This window comes from Mesocricetus auratus, unplaced genomic scaffold (genome assembly GCF_017639785.1).
Source record: "Mesocricetus auratus isolate SY011 unplaced genomic scaffold, BCM_Maur_2.0 Super-Scaffold_100007, whole genome shotgun sequence".
Taxonomy (NCBI): domain Eukaryota; kingdom Metazoa; phylum Chordata; class Mammalia; order Rodentia; family Cricetidae; genus Mesocricetus; species Mesocricetus auratus.
The window spans coordinates 67,110,753-67,134,650 of NW_024429191.1; the positions used below are offsets into that span (position 1 = coordinate 67,110,753).

At 48.3% G+C, this 23,898-nt stretch overlaps 1 protein-coding gene across 1 annotated transcript; it reads left to right on the forward strand.

Moving 5' to 3' along the window:
* The first annotated feature begins 2,769 nt into the window (after positions 1-2,769).
* Trim25 (tripartite motif containing 25) lies at positions 2,770-23,797 on the forward strand. The gene is given in 10 exon segments (XM_040749462.1): positions 2,770-3,128; positions 3,130-3,456; positions 7,883-7,978; positions 12,658-12,891; positions 14,809-14,980; positions 16,161-16,220; positions 18,555-18,578; positions 18,886-18,987; positions 19,069-19,167; positions 19,675-23,797. Coding segments are annotated over 10 exon segments (1,914 nt in total). The 5' UTR covers positions 2,770-2,861; the 3' UTR covers positions 20,208-23,797.
* The last annotated feature ends 101 nt before the right edge of the window (positions 23,798-23,898 follow it).

Below are 23,898 nucleotides of genomic sequence, written 5' to 3' on the forward strand. Positions count from 1 at the left end.
CAAACACACCCTGCCAGCCACGAGCGGTCCCTGGCCTCCCATCAGCCCACTGTAAAGGTTAACGATTCATGGTGCTCATTACTGCCTACATCTTATGTGTTTACATCTGCACTAAAAGGCTCGGAGATATTTGGGTCTCCCAGCTTCACAGATGAGAAATCCATGCCCTCAAGAAGAGCTGGGCTCTAGGGACACTCCCCTTCACTGTATTAGAAGGCAGAACTGAAACAAGGTCTCTTGAGTAAATCGGGAGTGCAGGGAGCTTGGGGCAGTATGGAAGGGGAGACGGGAAGAGAGAAGGGAAGTGGGAAAATGTATAGCTCAATAAAAACAAGGTAAAAAATTAAAAGTTACTAATTTTTAAAAATGGCAGAACTCTTTGGCTGGTACCCCTCCAGCTCTTGCTCTGTGACCTGCCTGTTATGTAGTAGGTCTTCATGACTCTCTCTCTCTCTTGAAGTTTGATAAACATGGAGTATGACTCTCCTGATGATCTTCATTGTCCAATCAGCCTTTCTCAACCACTCAACCTAAAAAGAGAATTCCACATTCTGCCATGAATCACCAGACTCCACCCACGATAATTAGGTTAGAGGTGGATTTTATAGTGTTTGTTTCCTGGAAACTGCTTTGCACCTCCCTTGGGAGTCAGCCTTTTGTAGTAGGAAATACTTGCCTTCTGGAACCAGATAGGCCCGGTGCCAGTGTCCATTGTCTTAGCTGGATTGCTGTTTCTCTGAGCCTGTGTTTTCTCTGTAACATGGGACGGTTTTATCTCCTTCAGAGGTTATTGTAAGGAGGGTCTCAGCATCTCACCCAGCATCCTTTTGTCTTATTTTTCCATGAAGACAGCTACCACCAGAATACAAATGAGAATAGACAGGATGATAGGTCCTGGGGAAATAGAAACCTATGGGTGTAAATTACTGGAACCAACACTTAGAACATTGAGTTCAGCAGTCCCAAGCTCGAATTCCAGCTCTGTTTGTGACAGTGTCTCAACCTTCACTGTAGGACACCAGTCCTAGGACTTTGTAAGGATTTTTCCCATAATATACTCTTTATTTGTCTGGTACAAAGTAGGGACCTCATAAGCAGTGGCTATTAGAGACCATGGGATATTTACCTTGTCCTCACGGCTGCCGAACCTTGTCATCCAAGGTAAACTCCCATAATTACTCCAAAAACTTCTTCCTGTTTGCCACCATCGAATTTCCCAATGAACACTCAGTAGCTTCCTGTCCACCCATGTGTTCTGCACTCAGCCCACAATGGGGGACCCACAAAACTAAAAACAAAGTAAACCTAAATGAATGATTTTGAGAAAAGTTTGAAGCTCCAATATTGTGTATGCACACATAAGAGAGAAATCATTTGTTAGATTTAGGACTTCCAAAATCCCAGGTAAGTATAAATTGTTATTTTTCTCAGTACTGAAAATCTCTACCACAGACTCTACCACTAAGCTGTAACTTAGTACTTAACAAAAAAAAAGGGGGAGGTCTTGCTATGTAACCCAAGCTGGCCTTGAACTTGCGATCTTGCTGCTTCAGTCTCCCTAGAGAGATTTCTGGGATTATAGGTGTGCTACACCTCACCCAGTCTGGCCTAAGTGAAGAGACTTAAAGAGACATGGTGTTTCTCAATATATCAAATTATTGAAACAATGGACCCCAAAGAAATGGATTTTTCTCCCGAATCTCGTTTTGGGAGAAGCCCAAGGGAAGGCTTGTCTCCTGGAAAGAGATTTCACACAGAAAATTCCAACAGTTTGTCAGGCCAGTTTACAGACAGTGAACCCCAGTGGTGGGCTGGACGGCATGTGGATTGCTTAGATATGTGTGCTTTTGCCTTCTCTTTAAGCTTTGATCTCACTTCAGAATCTGGAAGGTGGGCTTGAGGAGTTTACTGGGTCTCTTTGTGGCCACAGTGAATAAATCTTTGCCTGCTGTCCTCTCTTAATTGTCTTGAGGACTGGTAGCTGGGGCTGATTGAGGCACAGGGTGTGACACCCAGCTTTTGTGATAACAGTCATGTACCATCAATGAACGAAATTGACAGATCTCAGTAGTGACTATGGACCCTGCCTTTAGGGCTTGCCTGGTGATAAGTCAGAGCCCAGGACCAGGGAAGAAATGGGAACTGAACAGAAAGGAAAGGAATACAGGAATGTGTCTGGAGGGAAGGAGAAAAGGAAGGGCAGTCACTTATTGTCCACATAATTGTCTTTTGTTGTTTTTGCTTTCCTTAAATTATTTATTATGTGTTTGGTGTGTGTGTGGTGGTGGGGGTCAGTGGACAACTTCGTGGAGTCTTTTTTTTTTTTTTTTTTTTTAAAGACAGGGTTTCTCTGTGTAGCTCTGTAGACCAGGCTGGCTTTGAACTCACAGAGATCCACCTGCCTCTGCTTCCTGCGTGCTGGGATTAAAGGCTTTGATTTTAATGAGGATAATAAGACCCTTCTTGTTCTGGAGGGGCGGTTGGGACACCTAGGGCATGGATGAATCGTCTCCAAAGCAGTGCTGCTACAAGGTAGGATGGAGGTCCCCAACTATGGGAATAGGAGTTCCCCAACTCCTGTGACAGTTCATCTGCGGGGTGGCCCTGAAACGGTGGTCGTGCTGAGGTCGCTCGGGCCCGCGGGGGGCCATCGGGACTCTGCTTGTCGCTGCACCTTCAGCTTCCAGCACAAGCTCAGAGCCTCCCGCCCGCCACCCCCTCCCGGGACCCACGTGACTTCCTGAAACCCCAGGGCACCGCCCCTCCCGTCCAGTTTCGATTCCTTCACTGCTTCACCGAGCACTGCGCGGTGGTGTCTGCTGCTGTCCCTGCGCGTCCCGTCGGGTGCCCCCAGGAACGCGATGGCCGAGCTGTTTCCTCTGGCCGAGGAGCTGTCGTGCTCCATTTGCTTGGAGCCCTTCAAGGAGCCCGTCACCACTCCGTGCGGCCACAATTTCTGCAGATTGTGCCTGGATGAGACGTGGATCGTCCAGGGCCCGCCGTACAGGTGCCCTCAGTGCCGCACAGTGTACCAGGCGCGTCCGCAGTTGCACAAGAACACGGTGCTTTGCGCGGTAGTGGAGCAGTTCCTGCAAGCGGAGCAGGCACGGATGCTGGCGGACGACTGGATCCCCCCCTGCCCGCTCCGCTGCTTCCAGCTCAGCCACCGAGGTAGCCTGTGACCACTGCCTGAAGGAGGTCGCGGTGAAGACGTGCCTCGTGTGTATGGCCTCTTTCTGCCAGGAGCACTTGAGACCGCACTTCGACAGTCCCGCCTTCCAAGACCACCCCCTGCAGCCACCCGTCCGCGACCTGCGGCGCCGCAAATGTCCCCAGCACAACCGCCTTCGGGAGTTATTTTGCCCCGAGCATAGCGAGTGCATCTGCCATGTCTGCCTGGTAGAGCACAAGACCTGCTCCCCTACACCCCTAAGCCAGGCCAGCGCCGACCTGGAGGTAGGGAATGGCCGCTGAGGGTATAGAGGATATCCCGGGCCAGCTGAATTGTGGAGAGGGCCCACACTGGGTGGCAGTGGCTTGCTGGAGGAGATAGGCTTTACTGGGCCAGAGATCCACCCCTTAACAGGACCTCATGGCTCTAGGCTCCATAGGTCACTGTCTGTGAGTTGGACAGTGCGGGGGGGGAGGTGCAGGGGAGGATGGAGGGGAATCCCCACTGACCAAGCAGAGAACAGGGAGATTATATAGCGCCCCCGCTTACCCATTGCCTTCTTTCCCCAAACCTCTCGTGTCTAGTTTTAGTAGCAGACAGCTGAAGGCACGGGCTAAGGGTGCCTGCCCCCAAGCCTGCGTTTGTCTGATGGTGTTTAGTAGTTTTGAATATTGACTATGAACCCTGGGGGTTACCTCTCCCCCTCCCCCAGATCCTGGCAGCAGGTAAGAACTGTGCGTTCTTAGTTCCTTACACACTTCGGGAAAAGAGGTCCAGAGACTTTAGCTTAGCAATGCTAATGCAGTCTTTGCCCAAATCGTCACAGCTGGGAACCATGCAGCTTTGACTCACAGTTCTGGTTTCTTGTTCTCCAGTAGACCATGTCTGCTGAGTCCAGAGCAGGAAGCGTTCTTAGAGGCTTTTAAGCAGAAGCCTGTGTTGATCCAGAGAGTTCTAATGGACAGGGAGGGTGGGCAGAGCCCCAGGAATCCCTGCATATAACCTTCAGGGAAAGCCAATACTGTCTTTCCATGGTGTGGTCCATCCTTTCCTTCCTTCCTTCCTTCCTTCCTTCCTTCCTTCCTTCCTTCCTTCCTTCCTTCCTTCCTTTTTGAGACAAGGTCTCACTGTGAAGTTAGTTCTGGACCTGGAACTTACAATGTAGACCAGGTGGGCTTCGAACTCACAGAAATCCCACCTACCTCTGCTTCCCAAATGCTGGGACTAAAGGCGTCTTCCACCATGCCTGGCTGGTGTAGTCATTCTTGCTGTGTGAAATTGAGTAAGGATTTAGCCTCTGTACCTAGGTCCACCTTGATAAAGACAGGAGGGGAGGGAGATCAGAGTTCCTGAGGGCCTTCCAGTGTTACGATGATTTTAGGAGCTTTAGGTTTGGAGGCTCCTATCTCCCCCCAGTGGACTCGGTAGAAGCTGCCCCTCTGCCACATTTATTGAAGTGTGGTCTTAACTCATTTCACTGTCAAATGTCTGGGAAGTTGAGACCTGTCTCAGTGTTGTGAAAGGAAACATAAGCCTGGGTGAGGTTGGCAGGCTTTGCAATCGATGCCAGAATCGGGATTCCAGCTCTGCTCCCTCTTACCACAGCCCTTCCCTGACCTTGCCTGGGTCTTAGCCAGGTTCCTCAGGATGCCCGCCCCCAATCTTGGCAGTTGAACTCAAAGGTATATCTTTTGAGTTCACCTCCTCCGTAGCCCCATGTGGGGTATGGACACCTCCCGTGGTATCTGTTCTAGAAGACAGTCTGGCCAGCCTTTGGAGCCTGAGGTGCTGCTTTGCCCCACAGAGCTGTTTGGCTTTAGGCAAGTCACTGCAGATCTCTGGGTAGGTTGGGCCTCCTGGGAAGTGCTTTGGGGGCAGGATCTCGTGACAGAAGGCCTGGAGCTTATGAGGCTCCTACTAGATTCAGTGCCAAGATCTGGGTTTAAATCCTGGCTCCACTTGTAGCTTCTAGATGCAAAATGATAAAATGGGGGACACGGTGGTGCTGGTCTCAGGTTATAGTGAACAGGAATGGAAGCTGGTGTGGTAGCTCAAGCCTGCAGTTCTAGCACTTGGGAAGCTCAGACAGGGAGATCATGAGTTTGAGGCCAGCCTGGAGCTACACAGTTTCAGGTCAGCTCCAGGGTGAGACTCTGTCTCAAGACAACAACAATTGGCTATTGAGATGGCTCAGCTGGTAAAGGCACTTGTTACCAAGGCTACCTGAGTTCGATCCCTGAGACCTGTATGATAGAAAGAGAACCAACTCCAGCAAGTTGTCCTTTGACTTGATATCCATTTGCATGTATGTGATCATGCATGTGTGTGGACGGACACACACACAAATAAATAAATGTAATAAAAATTAAGAAAAAAGCAATAAAAATAAGAAAGTAGACAAGGCAGTCTATAAAAAACAAGTTTCTGCCGGGTGGTGGCGCACGCCTTTAATCCCAGCACTCGGGAGGCAGAGGCAGGAGGATCTTTGTGAGTTCGAGACCAGCCTGATCTACAAGAACTAGTTCCAGGACAGCCTCCAAAGCTACACAGAGAAACCCTGTCTTGAAAAAAAAACAAGAAAACAAAAAACAAAACAAAAAGATTTTCTGCAAAAATCTCCATATAGGTTACTACCATTTTCCTTATTGGGCCTGAGTGGATGAGGCACCCTATGCTCTGGGGCAGCCCAGACAGAACACGTTATCCTGATGGTCTCTGTCATCTTAGTCAAGATGACTCGCCAGTGATCCTGGCGGTAACCTGGCTTCCAAGGAGGGCACTTTTCGAAGTACCTGTTCACCAAGGCAGAAGGCCTGCCTAGCCTGGCCTGAGCCTCTTCTCTCTTGCAGCCTTTTTGCGTAGAGTGGGAGTGAGTGGTCAGCCCCGCTATCCTTTTTAATCCCGATAGCAGGATTCCCCTACCAACCCCTTGCCCGTGTCTTTTTCAACCCGGCTGCTGCTCTTGGTGTTTCAATGCCAGTCCCCGGCAAGCATTGCTCAGTCTTGGCTGCTAGTTTGGGGTGCAGACTCAGGATTCCATTCTCTCCAGTGAGGAGGACCCAGGTCCTTCCTCTGCCAGAAGCGCTCCCAAACTTCAAAAGGGTCTTTATTCTTGATCAGTGGACTGTATCACCACCTAAGTCCTTGAGCTACTTCTCTTTGGTTTGAAGTAGGGTGGAGTGGACCGACCCCCTTGCACAATGAGGGGGCACTGTTATCTGGTTTGATTAATAGTGGATGAATCTCCCAGTGCAGTGCAGTTCTGGAAGTGAGCCAGTTACTAGCTAGCACCCATGTGCTCTCAAGTCTCTTCCAGCTAGGGATGCAGGATCTGCTCAGGTTTGCCCTTTGGCCCAAATCTGTTTCAGTCACTGTTGGAGGCCTGGGGGAAGGGCTGCGTCACAGAGGTTGAATTACTGACCTGGGCTTTCTGGCTAGAGTTTGTGCAGCCTTGATCTCTGTATCCAGCCCTCACATGTGACAGTGGATGCTTGAAATCAGCCTCCAGGTCGGGTCCAGCTCCAGGAGACTCTGATGGAGTAGAGGAAGCAGGAAAGAAGAGAGGGCAGCAGGGTGTTGAGCTAGTAGGCTAGGGGAAGAAAATGTTTGGTTTTTCCCTAGAAATTCCTAGCGTACATAGTTTGGTCACTTGTGTATAAGGTTACTACTAGAACCTGAGCTGTGCCAGTTACTAACAATGTGGTTTTGGATGAGTCACCGGAGTCCTCGGTACCTGGATGTCCCTTCTAGGCATTGCTTTTCACTTTAAAAAGTTGATAGGCGTCAGGTGCTGAAGAGTGCCTGGTGTGTGTAAGCCTTCATAACAGCCCTCATTATGGCAGTTGAGGGTTCCTTCTTGTCTCAGTAGGCCACCATCCCATCTGAGCAGGGACACAGGAGACCATGCTTGTGGAGTTGGCTAAGAGCCAGGTGGTTTTGAATCAGCTTAGCTGTTTCAAGCCTGGATGAGACCAGCTTATCCTGATTCCCAGCCTTTGGTGGTCCCAGCCTGGGGTGGCCAAGAACAGTCAGATATCTGTCCCCGCTTTGCTGACAATTCCCTTCTGCAGTTCGAAGGCGCCTCTGGGGATGGCAGCCTTGAGTGCTGGGCTCTTTTGCTGGGTCCCCTTCACCTGGAAACCCCACTGCTTTGTTAGTTCTCCGGCGTCTTGTAGCGTATCTTAGATATTTTGTCTGCTTTTCATGTGTGTTTGCTGTGGTAGGGTGAGGACCCGCCATTACAGAAACAGCTGTCCCAGATCATTATGTCTCTGTGAGCGTGGCCACTCACTATCCCCCTTGCTTGGCTTTCATGAGCCGTGAAAGGAGCAGCAGGAAAGAAATGTGTTGAATAGAAAGAAGCTGACATTGAGTATGGCCTTGGGCAGATCCAGACTGTGCCCTGAGCATGGGTCTTGCATTGGTTAGTCTTCCTGCTAGCCCCTGTAGGCAGACACAGCGGTTTCTGTTCATGGCCAAGGAAATAGGCCAACGACACATAGCTGGGAACAGGATTTCCAACAGTCCTTTTGGTCCCAAAGCTTAATGCTTCTGTATTGTCTGCCTAAAGGGGTAAAGGTGGGCATCAAATGCAAGAATCCCAGGGTAGGCAGAAGTACCAGTGGGATGGATGGTGAGGATGGTCCCCAGTGTGGGGAGATGGGAGGCTACGCTAACGAGGGGATCTCTCACCCTGTGTTTCCTCTACAGAATAGGCTGAGGCATAAACTCACCATCATGTACAGTCACATCAGTGGGGCAACCCGAGCACTGGAGGATGTGAGAGCCAAGCAGCAGGGTGTGCAGGTGAGTGTCACCCCTACCCCAGCCTGGAAACGCCACACCATCCATCCTTCCTGGAGGGCAGACACAGTTACGACCTGGATGTGACGAGGAGTGTAGCTCTGTCAGTAGAGTGCTTGTGTAGCTCCCTTGAAGCCTCGGGTTACATCCTAGCACCACAGAAACTGTGGTGTGGTGAAATGCGGTGAGATCGGAAGCTCAAGGTCATCTTTGGTTACATAGTGAGTTCCAGACCAGCCTGGGTCCATGAGACCTTGTCTTTTGTTTTGTTTTTGTATTTGAGACAGGGTCTCACTATGTAGCTCTGGCTGTCCTGGAACTCACTCACTATGTGGACTAGTCTGGCACTGAACTCACAGAGACCTGCCTATCTCTGCCTCCTGAGTGCTGGAATTAGAGGCGTGTACCCCCATGCCCGGCATGAAACTCTTGTCTTTAAAAAAAAAAAAAGCACTAGAAGGTGGTGGTGCTTGCGTTTAATGCCAGCAATCCCAGTTCTTGTGGGAGGCAGAAGCCAGCGGATCTCTGTGAGTTTGAGGCCAGACTGATCTACAAGGTGAGTTTCAAGACAGCCAAGGCTACACAGAGAAACTCTGTCTTGAAAAAAAAAAAGTCTTCCATTCAAAAAGCTACATGTCCAAGAAATAGCCTTTATAAATACAAATTGAAAGCCACCTGTAAGTTCAGCCTTAGGAGAACCATTACAAACTAAGGGTAAGGGGACTAGAAAGATGGCTTAGTTTGTAAAAGTCATTGTTGTGTAAGCCTGACACCCTGAATTAAATCCCTGGAATCCAAGCCAAAGTGAAGGAGAGAACCGACTCCATAGAGTTGGCCTCTGACTTCCAAATTCATGCTGTGGCACACCCCTCCACCCCAATAGTAAATAAAAACTAAGGATAAATAAATAGGCCAGGCATGGTGGTGCACACCTTTAATTCCAGCACTCAGGAACTAGAGACAGATAGATCTCTCTCTGTGAGTTCTAGGCTAGCCAGGTCTACATGGTGAGACCTGATCTTAGCAGGGGTTGGTGCTAGAGAGATGGCTCAGTGGTTAAGAGCACTGACTGCCCTTTTGGAGGTACTGAGTTCAATTCCCACAACCACCTGTAATGAGATCTGGTGCCCCCTTCTGGCATTTAAATATTAAATATTTAAATATTAAGTAAATAAAATTCTTCTAAAAGAGGAGGAGGAAGCAGAAAGAAGAGGAGGAGGAAGAAGAGTAAGAAAAAGAAAGAAATGTGTCCCGGGGAGAATTCTTCCTGCCTCTTCCAGCTTCTAGAAGCTTCCTTGTCTTGTGGCTGCCTCCATTTTTCCCTCCTGTGCCTTTTCTTCGATCTATAAGAAGACCCCTGCCATTTGACTCAGTACCCATCTGGCTAACACAAGACGATCTCACTCTTAAGTACATTTGCTGTTCTAACAGAGGCGATATTCACAGGCTGACATTAACTAATAGGATATACAGGAAGAAACACTATGAAGGAAGTATCACAGGCTAGCAGTGGGCATGTTGCCGTGTTAAATCAATGGCAGATTTATTATCCATTTTCCATTTAAATCAGCCAGGCGTGGTGGCACATGTCTTTAATCACAGCACTCAGGAGGCAGAGGCAGGTAGATCTCTGTGAGTTCAAGGTCAGCCTGGTCTGCAAAGCAAGTTTCTGGACAGCCAGGGCTGATACACAGAAAAATCCTGTCTTGAACCTGCTCCCCGGCCCCCCAAAATTTTAAATTACTTTTAATTTTTCTAAAAATGTAATTTTGTGTCTGTGGGTATTTTGCCTGTTTGTATGCATGTACCACATCCATGCCTGGTGCCTGTGTAGATCAGAAGAGTGTGTCAGGTCCCCTAGGACTGGAGTTACATATAGATGGTCATGAGCCTCCATCTGAGTGCTAAGAATCAAAACTGTCCTCTGGAAGAGCAGGCAGTGTTCTTAACCACTGAACTGTCTCTACAGTGCCATATTACCTTTATGTCGAAAGAAAGGAGCTGGAATTTAAAGAATACCATTGCTGAGCTGCAGCAGCTGTGCTTTTGTTGAGGGTCTGGCTTGTGTGGCTTCAGCTGTGTTGGTGGAGATGAAACTTTCAACTCCCCCCCCACCCCACGCAATGCAACCACGGCTCCTCTGAGGAGATAAGTGAGAGCTACAGGGTGAAGATAGAATTATGAATACTGGTTGGAGGGCAGGCTAACCTAGCACGAGGATCTGTTCAAATGTAGAGACTTCAGTAAGGTGGTTCACAGCCTAAGCCCACACAAGAGCAACTCTTGACCCTTCTCGGCTTTACTCCATGTGAACGTTCCTACTGCCCTACTATCCGCAGTGTGATGCTCTCCTGTCTTTGATTGAAGCTGGATTTTTTTTTAAAGCCAAAGGCTGTTACAGAAAGTGGCTGTCAAGGCAGACGGCGCTGAAGAACAAAGATGCTGGCAGACCCAGGATTGCACAGGCCGTAATATAGTAATTGGCAGGAGGATATAAGTAGTGACAAAACAAGAGGGTCCTTGTGTCACAAGGTGGGAGGAAATGGGTTATGTGCTGAGGTAGGTAAAGGTGGCCCATGGCCAACTGGAATGTACCTAGCTCTTCTAAAATAATAATAATAATAACAACCATTAACCGCCCTGTAGAGTTTGGGATTTGTGTTAGGGTCATCTGGCAGTTACTCGACCAAGATGGCAAAATTCAGGCAGAGCTGGGTCCTTACTCTGGGTCACCTTTACCTGCTTGCTCTAGCCTGGGAAAAGGGGAACAAGATGGAAGACACCAGCAACAAACAATTTCCTCTTAAGCAATCAATGTGGTGTTGCACAAACCACTTCTAGCCTTGCCTCACGGGAGGCAATTTAGCCACTTAGCCACCTTGACTAAGCCCAGTTGCAGGGTAGTCTGGGAAATGTAGTCTGAGAAGCTGTATACCCACTTGACACTCCTGGAGTGTTCCCTTATTAAAGAGCAAAAGAGGAAATGAATACCGAAGGATACTGGTGTTCACAGAGGAGGTAGAAGAAAGGGCTGGAATGAGACTTGAGGGTCAGTGAAATAGCTCAGTGGGTAAAGGGGCTTGCTGTACAAGCCTGACAACCTGAGTTTGACCCCCAAGTCCAGTGGAAGAGAACCAACTCCTGAAAGTTGTCCTCTGACCTCTTGGGGTATGTGTATACAACAACAAAATAATAATGACCAATAATAAATTTAACAATTTTTTAAAAGTTGAATTCCACTCCTTTGGTGTACAGTATTTTTGTTTGTCAGGTTTGATTCTGAACTATTGAGGTTACCCAAGAAGTTTGTTCAAAATTACAACTGTTGAAGCAATATTGTCTACCAGAAACATTCCAGACATCTCTGATTTTCTTGTTTTGTTTTTCCAAGATAGGGTTTCTCTGTTTAACAGCCTTGGATCTAGTTTTGTAGACCAGGCTGATCTCGAACTCACAGGGATCTGCCTGCCTCTACCTCCTGAGTGCTGGGATTAAAGGTGATACCACTGCTGGGTGGTATCAAGTCTTTGACATCCAGTGTCGACTCAAGGTCATGATAGATCTCTTCTTGAACTTGGCACATTTCAAATGCTCAGCAGCCATGTGTAACACTCAAAAGAGGAGTTCTAGGGAATAATTGTCTTCTGGAAGATTTTGAAATTGTTTCATGCCTTCTTTTAAACATTTTCTAGGGGCCAGGTAGTAGTGGCACACACCTTTAATCTCAGCACTCAGGAAGCAGAGGCAGGTGGATCTCTGTGAGTTCGAGGCCAGCCTGGTCTACAGAGCGAGTGTCAGGCCAGCCAGGGCTATGCAGAGAAACCCTGTCTTGGAAAACAAACGATGATGTCTGCAGTGCATCCCTGTGTTTTCCCTTGTCAGACGGATCCACGTGTGCCTCCAGTTTATTGTTTGACGTCCCATCCTAGGATCGGTTCCCAGACTTTGCATCAAGTCTCTCCTGTACTCAGCTTCCCCACCCCTAGACAGCCACAAACACTTGGGCTCAAGTGACCCTCCTGCCTCAGTCTTCAGAGGAACTGGAATAACAAACATGTGCCACTGTGACCAGCTCACTTTTTGCTGTTTCAAACAATGTTGCTTGTGAACAATTGTCTCCCCTCCGCCCCCACCCCAGTTTGGAGACGAGGGTCACACATAACCCAAGCTGGCCTCGAGTATGTTATGTAGCCAAGGATGACCTTGAACTCCTGGTCCTCCTGTCTTAGCCTCCCAAGTGTTGGGATTGCAGTTGTGAGTCACCATACCTGACTGTGCTTGCTAATATTCCTTTTGTTGTTTTGTTTGTTTTTTGAGACTGGGTTTCTCTATGTAGCCCTGGCCATCCTGGAACTCAGTCTGTAGACCAGGCTGGCCTTGAACTCAGAGATCTACCTGCCTCTGCCTCCAGAGTGCTGGGATTAAAGGTGTGTGCCAATAGCATCTAGTGCTGTATGTGCTTTTTGGGGCAGGTGCTTAGGGGTATTTTCCTAGGAGTTGGGGTTGCTGGGTCTTGAGGGTGTGATCACCTCCAGATAGACGGGGACATTGCCAAGTGGCTGCCCAGAGTGGTGCCATGAAGTGTCATACAGGTCCTGGTGCTCCCCTCTCTCCGATACACAGGAGTGCGGCCTTAGCATTTTCACCCGCCTGACAGGAGCCCCTTCATCTTGGCCTTGTAGGACTCCATGAAAAGGAAGATGGAACAATTGAGGCAGGAATACATGGAAATGAGGGCTGTCATTGATTCGGCGGAGACCAGCTCCATGCGCAAGCTGAAGGAGGAGGAGAAGCGGGTCTACGGAAAGCTGGACTCCATCTACCAGGTTCTTGTCAAGAAGAAGAATGAGATGCAGAACCTGAAGGGGGAGGTCGAACTTGCCCTGGCCAAAGGGGACGAGTTTGAGTTTCTGGAGGTGAGTCATGACGAGGGTGTTGCTGTGTGTGTGACGGTCCCAGAGTCGATAGTAGTCGAACTCACGGAGTTGGGGCTGGAAGTGTCCCGGAGACACGCTCTGTTTCTATGCTCTGCAATAGCTTGCCTGATTATTGTTCCACTGTTCCCTTAGCTCAGTATCTGGGCGTGGCTCCCTGTTGTTGACAAGGTATCAGCGGTCTAGCTGCAGACTGGGCTGTTTTCCAAGGGCACCCGACTACAGGCAGAGTTTAAGTTTCTCGGGGCTATAGATCACGTGTACACTTTCTTGCTGGCTGGCTGCTGAGGCCTTCTTTCAACTTGGCAGCACGTGCTTCCTAAAGCCAGCAGGAACATTCCTTCCTCTAGGAAGCCCGCTTTCCTCTATTAAGGTCTTTTACCCAGTTAAGCATCCAGCCCGCCCCTCCTCCCCAGGATAATCACCCTCTTGATTAATTCTTTTATCTGGTTTGATGTCTTCCTATTTTCCTTGTGAGCTTGTTGGGCAGTAACAGCCTATCCCATCTGCCCTGTGCTCAAGGAGACGGTTATGGAGGTTGTGGATAAGAGGAGAATCGTGGGACCATCTCAGTATGTCACTCACTATACAGGTGTGACATACTGTCTCATCCTGTCTTTTCTCACACGGTCCCTGAAAATGTCTTTCTGAAGCACGGCTGTCCTGCTCTGTCTGGCCCCGTGTTTCTTAGCATGGTCCACGAATGAGGTCCTTGCTGTCCAGAGTTGGTCTTTGCTGTCCAGCCCGTCTCTTGCCCGTACCCTTTGTCTATGCCTGTGTTCTGACCACAGCAGGCTCTGCACTCTTCATTCCCACGGAGTGGAAACACAGTGTTGATCTCTTCTGCCCAGTGGACTATGTCGTTTTTCCAGGGCCACCCCTTGAGCCCCGCTGTTACACATTATTAGTGTGGCAGAGTATGCCCCACCCCACCATCACCACAGCACTAAAGATGCCATTTCAGAGGGGCTTGTTTTTGTATATCCTGTGGCAGTAAGCCACATCTTGTCACTGCCCCCAGCTCCCTCGCCTGTCACGTGTGGGGCCCAGATCTCTGTGATCTACCTGCTTTGGTTCCCCAAGGACCTAGATTCCCTGCTCAGGACAGAGAAGTACAGGAGTGACAGAACTTGCTGTGTGTGTGATGCCTGCTGGTGCCCTGGTGGAGGTTTTATGCTGCCCCTGGGACTCATGCCTGTGCCTAAAAACTGCTGAGAAAGGATTCAAAGTCCTTGTCTGAGTCCCCCTCATTCTGGAGGACTCAAGTAAGTGGAATAACTTTGCAACTTCAATGGCACCCCCATCCTGACCCCCATCCCATAGAAGATGTCTTAGATCAACCTTGTATGCCATCAGACATTCCTGCCCATTATCAGGCCTTCGGTTAGGGCTTCATTGGGTTGGAGGGTTCTGCATTTCTTGAGAGGAGAGGAGGAGCTCCAGAGACTCAGGCCATCATGTTTGTGCCTCTCGTTGGCACAGTTTCTGGCAAGCCACTTGCCATGTCTAGACCTCTTTCCCGATTTGCAGGATAAATGACCTCTGAGGTCCTTCCAGGTTTTTATTTTTTATTTTTATTTTTTATTTTAATGTGTGATGTCCAGAAGAGGACATCGGATCCCATCATAGATGGTTGTGAGCCACCATGTTGGTTACTGGGAATCGAACTCAGGACCTCTGGAAGAGCAGCCAGTGCTCTTTACCGATAAGCTGTCTCTCCAACCCCCAGCTCCAGTTCTTAAAGGAGCACTTCAGTTGCTGGTGACCTTGGGTTTGTGATTGAAGCAGGCAGTTGGACTCATTGTTGACATAGGAAACACCTTGTGGGGTTGGTGAGGATGGAGTCCAGGTCCTGGCTTCCTGCGAATTGTCTGTACTTAACGCCTCGGCTTGTTACAGAAAGCGGCAAAATTGCAAGGGATGTCAACGAAACCAGTCTACATCCCCAAGGTAGACCCAGACTACGAGTTGATAAAGGGGATCTACCAGGGTGCATTGGACCTCAAGAATGAGCTGAAGCGCTCTCTTAAGCAACTACAGGAAAAGAAGGTTGAGGAGCCCCCTAGTCCAGGTAACTACAGTGACCCGAAACTGATGGTTCCCTTGGCGCCTTAGGGTGTGATCCAGAACATCAGGACTTGAATTTCAGGGGTCCTAAAACTGCCTTCTCCCTTGAATGTGTCTCTCTTTGTCTTGACATCACAACTATCCTTCCAAAAAGAGGTTTGGGACGTGGTGTTCTGATGGACTCTGGAGACTAGCTTGGATGGGTTTTGGGTGACCCTGGACTACCAGCATGTTTGGTGGACAGGGACATGGCTAGTTCCAGGATTAGAGAAACCTGGAATTCCTCCTTGGCACACTTTTCCTTTCTTTCCTTGACATCTTAGCCATCTTTTCACTGCTTCACACACGCACGCACACACACACACACACACACACACACACACACACACACACACACACACGCCATTTATTTCTGGGTACTGATCCCAATGTATGCTAGGCAAGCACTCCACCACAGACCCATAACCCCAACCCTTGTTTGTTTGAAACAAGATCTCTTCATGTGGCCCAGGCCATCTGCCACCTCCCAAGTACTGGGATTACAGGTGTGTACCATCACACCTAGCCGTCAAGTTTTTTTTCTCTTCTGCCTCTGGGGCTGTTGTCTGTTGTCAAAAGCTGTCCCAGAGCGCTGAAGATAGAGCCTGACACATTTGTAAAATCCCTGTTGAGTAACACAGGTGATAGCCTTAAACTTCAGTGTGGCCAACCCAGTGTCCTTGCTGAAGGGATTCTGAAACAGGTGAAGATGAGGCACCTTGTGGAAGGTTCTGGAAGTACTTCACATGGGGTAAATCTGTGAGCAGCTAGCCTGCCAAAAGAACTAGTGGACAAGAAACTGACATTGGCCTAGTCAGTAGACACCTTGACCTCATTTCGGGGTCCCATCAACCATCATCAGGTTAGGGTTCTCCTTGATGGATAGCCAAAGAAACCAGATCTCAGAGAAGTGTCAGAATTGTGGTGCTGAGGAGGAGATTTCACCCCCAGTTGCCTTTTAAGAAGAGAAGAGAAGGAAGGAGCAAATTGGTCCCGCTAGCATTTTATTTCTGTCTCTTGTAAATGGCTGGATGGTCAGTGGGAGGGCTGTCTGTGTGGATGTTCTGCCCACAGCCTTGACAAACCTACCTCTTGGAGTTGGTGGGGAGGAGCCGCCCACAGCCAGCCCCTTTTCTCTGGCACAGGTGACATGGGAGATCATAGTACAGAGTCCACAACCAAACATCGCCCCAAGAAGACCCAACGTAAGTAGCCCCCTCTCATCTCTCTGGTGTCACTGTGGCTGTGACTGACAGGTGCTTGGCTGAAATCATCGTAGGCCACTGCAGCTTCCAGACAGTCACAGCTCATCCCAAGTTTCACCAGGGTCTCAACTGGAGAAGTGTTCTAAAACAGGCCCCGTATAACAGGTGGTACAGGACCAAGCAGACACTCCTGGGGCAGGAAAGGTGACTTTTTGCCATCCACACTGGCTGTATGGGATAGCAAAGTCACCAAATCTGTCATATGTTTGAGAAACATTTGGTACTCCAAACCCAGTCAATAAGTGTGCTCTCTGCCCAACTGACTTTATTTATTTTTTTTAAAGATTTATTTATTTATTATGAATACAACAGCCTGCTTCCATGTCTGTCTGCAAGCCAGAAGAGGACACCAGATCTCATTATGGATAGTTGTGAGCCACCATGTGGTTGCTGGGAATTGAACTCAGGACCTCTGGAAGAGCAGCCAGTGCTCTTAACCTCTGAGCCATCTCTCCAGCCCCTACCCAACTGACTTTAATGCCCACTGTTGTTGCAGTATTTCTCCCTCTTTTTTTTTTAATAGTTCCTGTCTTTAATGCGCTCACGCTTGCGTGTATGTGTGTGTGTGTGTGTGTGTGTGTTTATGCTTGTGTGTGGGAGTGTGTGAAAGTCAGAACTCAACCTTGTTTGGGACAGGGTCTTTTGTTTGCCATGGCATAAGGCAGACTCACTGGTCTGAATGCTTCTGGGATTCTCCTATGTGCATATGCCGTCTCACTATGAGAGTTCTGGGACAGATGCATGCTACCCCATCTAGCACTGTCTGGGGTCTGAAGGTTTGAACTCACGTCCTCATGCTAGCATAGGAAGTGCCCTTTGCCCAGTGAGCTGTCTCCCCAGCCTCGAGCTTCTCACTACTTTCCTCTATGGCCCCTCCCACTGAGCCATAGGAAAATGTTTCCCTAATTGTCTCCACCGGTGAAAATCTGATTCTACATGTGGACAGTATATTGGTTTTTTATAAAAAAGAGTAAGCAGGGCCAGGCGTTGATGGCACACGCCTTTAATCCCAGCACTCGGGAAGCAGAGGCAGGCGGATCTCTGTGAGTTCCAGGCCAGCCTCTTCTATAAGAGCTGGTTGCAGGACAGCCTCCAAAGCCACAGAGAAACCCTGTCTCAAATAAACCAAAATAAATAAAATAAATAAAATAATAAAATAATAAAGTAAAAAGAGCAAGCAGCGCATGGTGGTTACATGCCTTTAATTCTAGCACCTGTGAGTTTGAGGCCAGCCTGATCTACATAGTGAGTTCCAGGACAGCCAGGGCTATGTAGAGAGACCCTGTCTCAAAAAAGGAAAAAAAAATAAAGAAGGAAAGGAAAGAAAGAGAACTTTTTTGTTTTTGTTTTTTTTCGAGATAGAGTCTCTGTGTAACAGCCCTAGCTGTCCTGGAACTTGCTTTGTAGACCAGACTGGTCTTGAACTCACAGAGATCCACCTGCCTCTGCCTCCCAAATGCTAGGATTAAAGGCATGTGCCTGTTCTCCTCCTCCATCAGGGATGGTGTCACTGTCGTTGAGAATGTGAATATTGGGCTGGAGAAGGATAATATGAGTCTCCTTGCTCTTCATATTTGGAAAGTAATGACAGTTGAGCCCAAGGGATGAAGGCACTTGAAGTTCCCATGGGACACACTGATTGTGAGAATTCTTTGTAACCCCTTTAAACAAGCAAGCTAACTATTTCCCCGAGGTCAGTATGGGAAGGCACCAGGCTACCCGCTGCTAGTGGTGTCAGGGTTGTAAGAGGACTCTGGGTGAACCTTACTGCTTGTTGCTTATAATGTGTGAGTTGTCTTTAACAAACCGCTGTTGGGCATTGGTCTCTCTGTGGACTAGGACACCGAGAGACAGGGTGTGCTTGGAAGAACCTTGGGGAAGACAGGATGTTTTTAAAGCACTAGTGTGATACTTAACCAAGACTGTTTTTTTCCTGACCTCCTCTTTTTTGCTTGCTTTTTTTTTCTTTTGCAGAGTTCTAATCTGCCTGTAGCAAAATGCACAGACACTAAATGCACAGTTAAATACATCTTTCACAAATGGGTCCCATTTTATCATTACCCAAAACCAATGCAAACACTTCCTAGAAAATTCCTTCCTATTTCCTAATAGTCAGCCTGTTCTTGTAGATATGTGCTTGCCAGCCACCCCCTTATATTTCAAGTTAGGCTAGCCTCCCTTAGTTTTTAAGTGTCAAACACATGCTGATAAGTGTTACTATGTGTATAGCAATGTGCTTTATAATTCCTTAATCCTAAAATCTTTCTTTTTTAGAGGAAAAGAAGACCAAGAAAGCACGTAAGTTGTGCATTTGTGTATCTCTTGCTTCTCATGACTTGTTTGAGCCTAGAGCTAAGGTTGAGAGCAACAGTTGAGCTTTTTTAACAAGGGCTCTGCCATGGTCTGGTTCTTACAGGCCTGAGCAGGGACGGGAGGCCACCGTAGATGAGTAAGACAGATAAAGAGCCTTCTCTGGACTCACTTGTGTGGACCTGGCTGGTCAGATGTGTTTGTGGGAGTTGACACCCATCTTAGAAGGGAGGAGAGGTCATCCTGTCCTCTGTGTCATATTGCTGTTTCGTGTTTGTCTTCCCTCATCTCTCAGCTGCCGCCGCCAGCTCCACTCCCAGCTCTTCCTCATCCAACAAGTTTCCCACCTTTGTAGCTCCTGGACAGTCAATGGAGTTTAAAACAACTGTCCCCGATGGTGAGTTGTGACCGAGTGCCAGGGAAATATCTACCGTTTGTCCCGAGTTTGCCTTGAATACCTCTCTGTTTCCTCTTCTAGCTACACCCAAAGACAACACCTCACAGCCAAATTCTACTGCACTCAAAGCTAAGATACTAGAAAACTTCTTAGCCAAGTCTAGAGCCGAGCTTCTGGAGTGTGAGTAGTTTGACTATGTGGATGGAAGAGTGGGTGGGCAAATACATGCATAAATGTAGATGGATGGGTGGGCGGGTGGACAGTTAGGTCGGTGGATGAATAGACAGATGAATGGGTGGTCAATATACCAGCGAGTGGGTAATTGAATGGGTTGATAGGTGGTGCCTGTATCTGAGTGGGTGTTTGGAGAGATAAATGGCTAGTTGGATGGGTGGGCGGGTGGGTGGGGAGGTAGATGGATAGGTGATGTGAATGGGTAATTGGATGAATGGGTAGGTGTGTGTATGATTAGGTAGATAGATAGATGGTTAGATGAGTGGGTGGGTGAGTGAGTGAATGGATGGATGAACGGATGTAGTGTGAGTAGATACATAAATGGGTATGTGGATGTGTGGATGGATAAGTGAAAAGCTGGGTGGATAAAATAAATGTATAGATGGGGAAGGCTTTAAAAGTGAAAGTACCTTGGGCCTCTTGTCGTTGATTCTCCGGGGGATGTTTTCTCAGATTCCGTTAAAGTCATCTTCGACTACAATACTGCCCACAACAAGGTGGCTCTGTCAGACAACTACACCACCGCCTTTGTGGCTGATGGACTTCAGCAGTACCGGTCCCATCCCCAGAGGTTCACCTACTGCTCTCAGGTTCTGGGGCTGCACTGCTATAAGAAAGGCATTCACTACTGGGAGGTTGAGCTGCAGAAGAACAACTTCTGTGGTGTAGGCATCTGCTACGGCAGCATGGAGCGGCAGGGCCCCGAGAGCCGGCTGGGCCGTAACGCCAACTCGTGGTGTGTGGAATGGTTCAATAACAAGATCTCTGCCTGGCACAACAACGTGGAGAAAACCCTGCCCTCCACCAAAGCCACTCGAGTTGGGGTACTTCTGAGCTGTGACCATGGCTTTGTCATTTTCTTTGCTGTCACTGAAAAGGTCTATGTGATGTATAAGTACAAGGTGGACTTTACTGAAGCCCTGTACCCCGCCTTCTGGGTGTTCTCCTCGGGTACCACACTTTCCATCTGCTCCTCCTCCAAGTAGGCAGGTCACTAGGCCAGCCTCAGACAGTTGGATTTGCTGGGGAACATCCAAGACTGCTGAAAAAAATGCTGTAGGATTCTCTTTGGCAAACTTCTGAGTTGTCAACAGATAGGAGATTGGGAAGAGAGTTGGGGGAGAGGCCGAGAGAAAAAAAAGGGGAGATTTGGCTCAGAAAGGGGTGGGGTGATTGTCTTGTGGGTGGGGAAGCATTATCTACCTCCTGGCACCCTGAGGGCAGGGTGACCTCCTCCCAGTGCTCTGGGAAATCTCAGGCTGTTAGCTACTTGGGCAGAACTTCAGAGAGGAAAATCATTAGTGCTTCCTGTTGGCTTACAGAAAATCTGTAACTATGTTTTTTCTCAGGTGATGGATGTCCACTCTCTGGGGTAGCCTTCAGAACTTCATGTTTTGATTATGCTCTAGATTAAAAAAAAAAGCCAGGTGTGGTGGCACACACCTTTAATCCCAGCACTTGGGAGGCAGAGGCAGGTGGATATCTATGAGTTCCAGGCCAGCCTGGTCTACAGAGTGAATTTCAGGATAGTCAAAGCTACATAGTACGACTCTGTCTCAAAAAAACAAACAACAAACAAAAATCCAGTCTGAGTTCAGTGTATATATTATCTCTTTGGAGCTAGGTATTGAATCTAGAGTCTTTATATGCACTACTACTGAGATCCATGCTACTCTGAACCCATATTACCCTTCCTCCAAGGAAACTTTTGTAGATAAGACTTCAAACTCTCATCTGAATCAAGGCAACCCCGATCCAGTTGAGACAGAATTTCTTCCTCTCCAAGGGGCATCTCACCAGGGCCATGTTGATTGTGGCCATAGAGCTAGAGAGGCCTTTCTTCCCATAGCCTATGCTGGGAGTGGAGACAGGGGAGCAGGATCCTGACTGGATTAATGTTAGCCTGATGGCTTTGCTCTTACCAGTGTCTTGCCTTGACAGCTGTCTTCATCAGTAATGTCCCCCTTCTCTGGATTGTAGATACTGGGCTATGACTATAAAGGTCACCTTTTGCCTTCTGTGGCTACCATGGTTAAGTGGCCAGCCACACCACATCCCCGTACCCTACCGTCATGCAGATTCATGGTTGCTTCAGGAGCCATGCTAGATCACCCACTGAGGTGACTACCTATGGTCTGAGGGACCTGTGGGAGACAGCCATATTCCTGTTTTTCCCTAGTCACAGACTACAGGCCCACTGATGCGTCTAAGACCCATCACCTAACCTGTCCTGTTCATCTGTCTTCCTCATTTGAGCCAATTCCAGGTGCTCATATAGACCGAACTGTAGGTTAGGAAGACCTTTAAGGATGAGAAAGAAGCCAAGGAGGTCTGGCCAGTGGCTGTTTTTTTCTGTGGTCTTTGATGCAGTGAAAATGGCCCAGACCACTAAAGGACAGGGATGGACCACTGTAATCTACCCACCCTCCTTCTGTACTGATGTCAAATCCAGAACATGTGAGGATTTGGCCTCTGTGACAGGAGTCCAGCTCCCTTTCCTAAGTGGGGAGCTCCCTCTTGTAAGCCTTCCTATGAAGAGAGGTCACCATAGGGGAGGTAGGGACCCTAGACCTTTCATATGGATGGACATCTGAGAACATAACACATTTCAGATCTTGTAATGGAATCCCAGGGCTATTACCTAGCATTGGCATTCCTGACAGATGTGTGATCTGTGTCCTCTCCCAGAGGAATGTTCTGTTTCCTGGGAGCATCTTTGCAGGGCACATGTCCTGTAGATGATGTGTGGCCTTTGAAAGCTTTTTTTTCCTTTGATATACAAGTTCTTTGGTGATTCTTCTCTGAATTTGAAGATGCCAATCTTCTGAAACAAAGCTTTGTTTGAAACCAAGACAGACTTGGGAAATATCTAGGTTTAGAGAAGCAGAATGCCAAGGGTTAACTGAGGGGTCCTCCTTGGACTCTTCTACAGAAATGGAACAGACAGTCAAGACTCTTCCCAGGCTCTGTACAGCTCAGGTTAGGACGTATCTCTTTGTGAGAGAGCCAAGCAGGCGACCAAAGCCCAGAGCTGCTCGAGGTGCTTTGGAGCTGTAAGCGGAGGAGTGTACCCTTGCTGTCTGGTACCTTTCTGTTTGCAATGGCAAGACCTCTTCTTGACCATACCCATAAACGTGTCTGGAAGCCTGTACCATAGGGTCCTGGAATGGACAGAGTCGGTGTATCCATCTCACCTCTCCTTTCGAGAGCCAGGCAGGTGGGAAGGTGGAGGATGGCTCTGTTCACCATTCTTGTCATTCCAACATGGAAGAGACACCTAACACGGGTGACAGGAAAACCCTGGGGCCCTGTGGACATGTAGAAATTGCCAGTAACGTTGATGTAAAATCCTATCCTAGACCCAGGTGCTGGGTACTGTCTCAGTCACTCTGGGGTGATAAGCTAAAGGTCAAGTCTTTGTATTATCCAGGACTGGCTAGCTAGTCTTTTTAATTACTTGGAGATTGATTTTCGATCTATTACTAATATCGATATGTTATCTTTTACACCATTTACCTCCCTCTATTGATTTTAGTTAATTATTAATGTTTTTGCCAATGGCTTATTGAACTAAGTGTTTTAGAAGTGATTCACAATCAAGACAATCATCATAAGCAGGGCGAGGATGGCTGCTGTACCATACTTTGAATGCAGTGAAGCAGAACTCGGTATCCCCATGGATTCAAGTGTGGGTAGAAGATGTTGTAACTCAAGCTGAAATCCACTGATGAGGTACCTGCCCCTTGCAAGCTACTGCCCAGGGTTCCTGGGTGCTCAGGCCTACAATCCCTTGAACCCCACCACAGTGTAGTCACCATTGCAGGGTGCACCGAGAGAGAGGGTGTGTAGGCCTAACTTCAAGACAGTGCCAGAGTGGAACACTGGTGGAAACTAAACCCCACTTAAGTAACCAGCAAGGAGAGGTGGGACCGGGGCTTGTTTTCTTATTCTTCCTACGGTTGCATAGGCTTCAACATTTCCATCATAAAAAGTTAAATAGTGAAATGGAAAATGGCCCAGACCAGAGATGGAGGGTGTTCATGATCTTTTCTACAGAGGAACAGGTGTCTTGGGAAGTGTAGATACTTTGTTGACTGTTAGAGGATTTGGCTGGCCTTTGTTCCTGGATTGGGAGTGTGTGTGTATGTGGGGGGGTGTTAAGTCCTTGGAATTTCCTGAGAGGGTGCAGTGTCGTTATTTGTCTGCCTTGTGGGTCACAGTGGAATTTTTGTCAAGAGAGGGGATGACCCAGGATGGCAGCTGGCCAATGTAAAGACCAGCTTGGTGATTGGTTAGAAGGCTGAGGCACTGAACCCGAAGGACGCCTGTAGGGAGAAGAGAACTGGGGACTGGGGTCAGCGGGAGACCTCTGTGAATCCTGCCTGTAAACGATGGTTCAAATCCAGACCTAGTGCAACTTCTCTGCAGATGAACACACACTTGGCTGCATGGCCACACTCGTGTCCTGTGACGGCAGGACAAGGAGGATCTGTGCTCCAGACCTTGCCCTGTTTGTGCTTCTATGGGATTGCTTCTGATTATTTTCATTTTAATAAAGTTCAAATCATAAAGACAATACTGTCCTGCGTTCTGTGAATTCTAGCAAATGACCAAACCTTAGGCAGGTCACAGCCACTCCCAGGATTTGCCGTTAGTCAGCCGTGTGTGGCGCCTAAG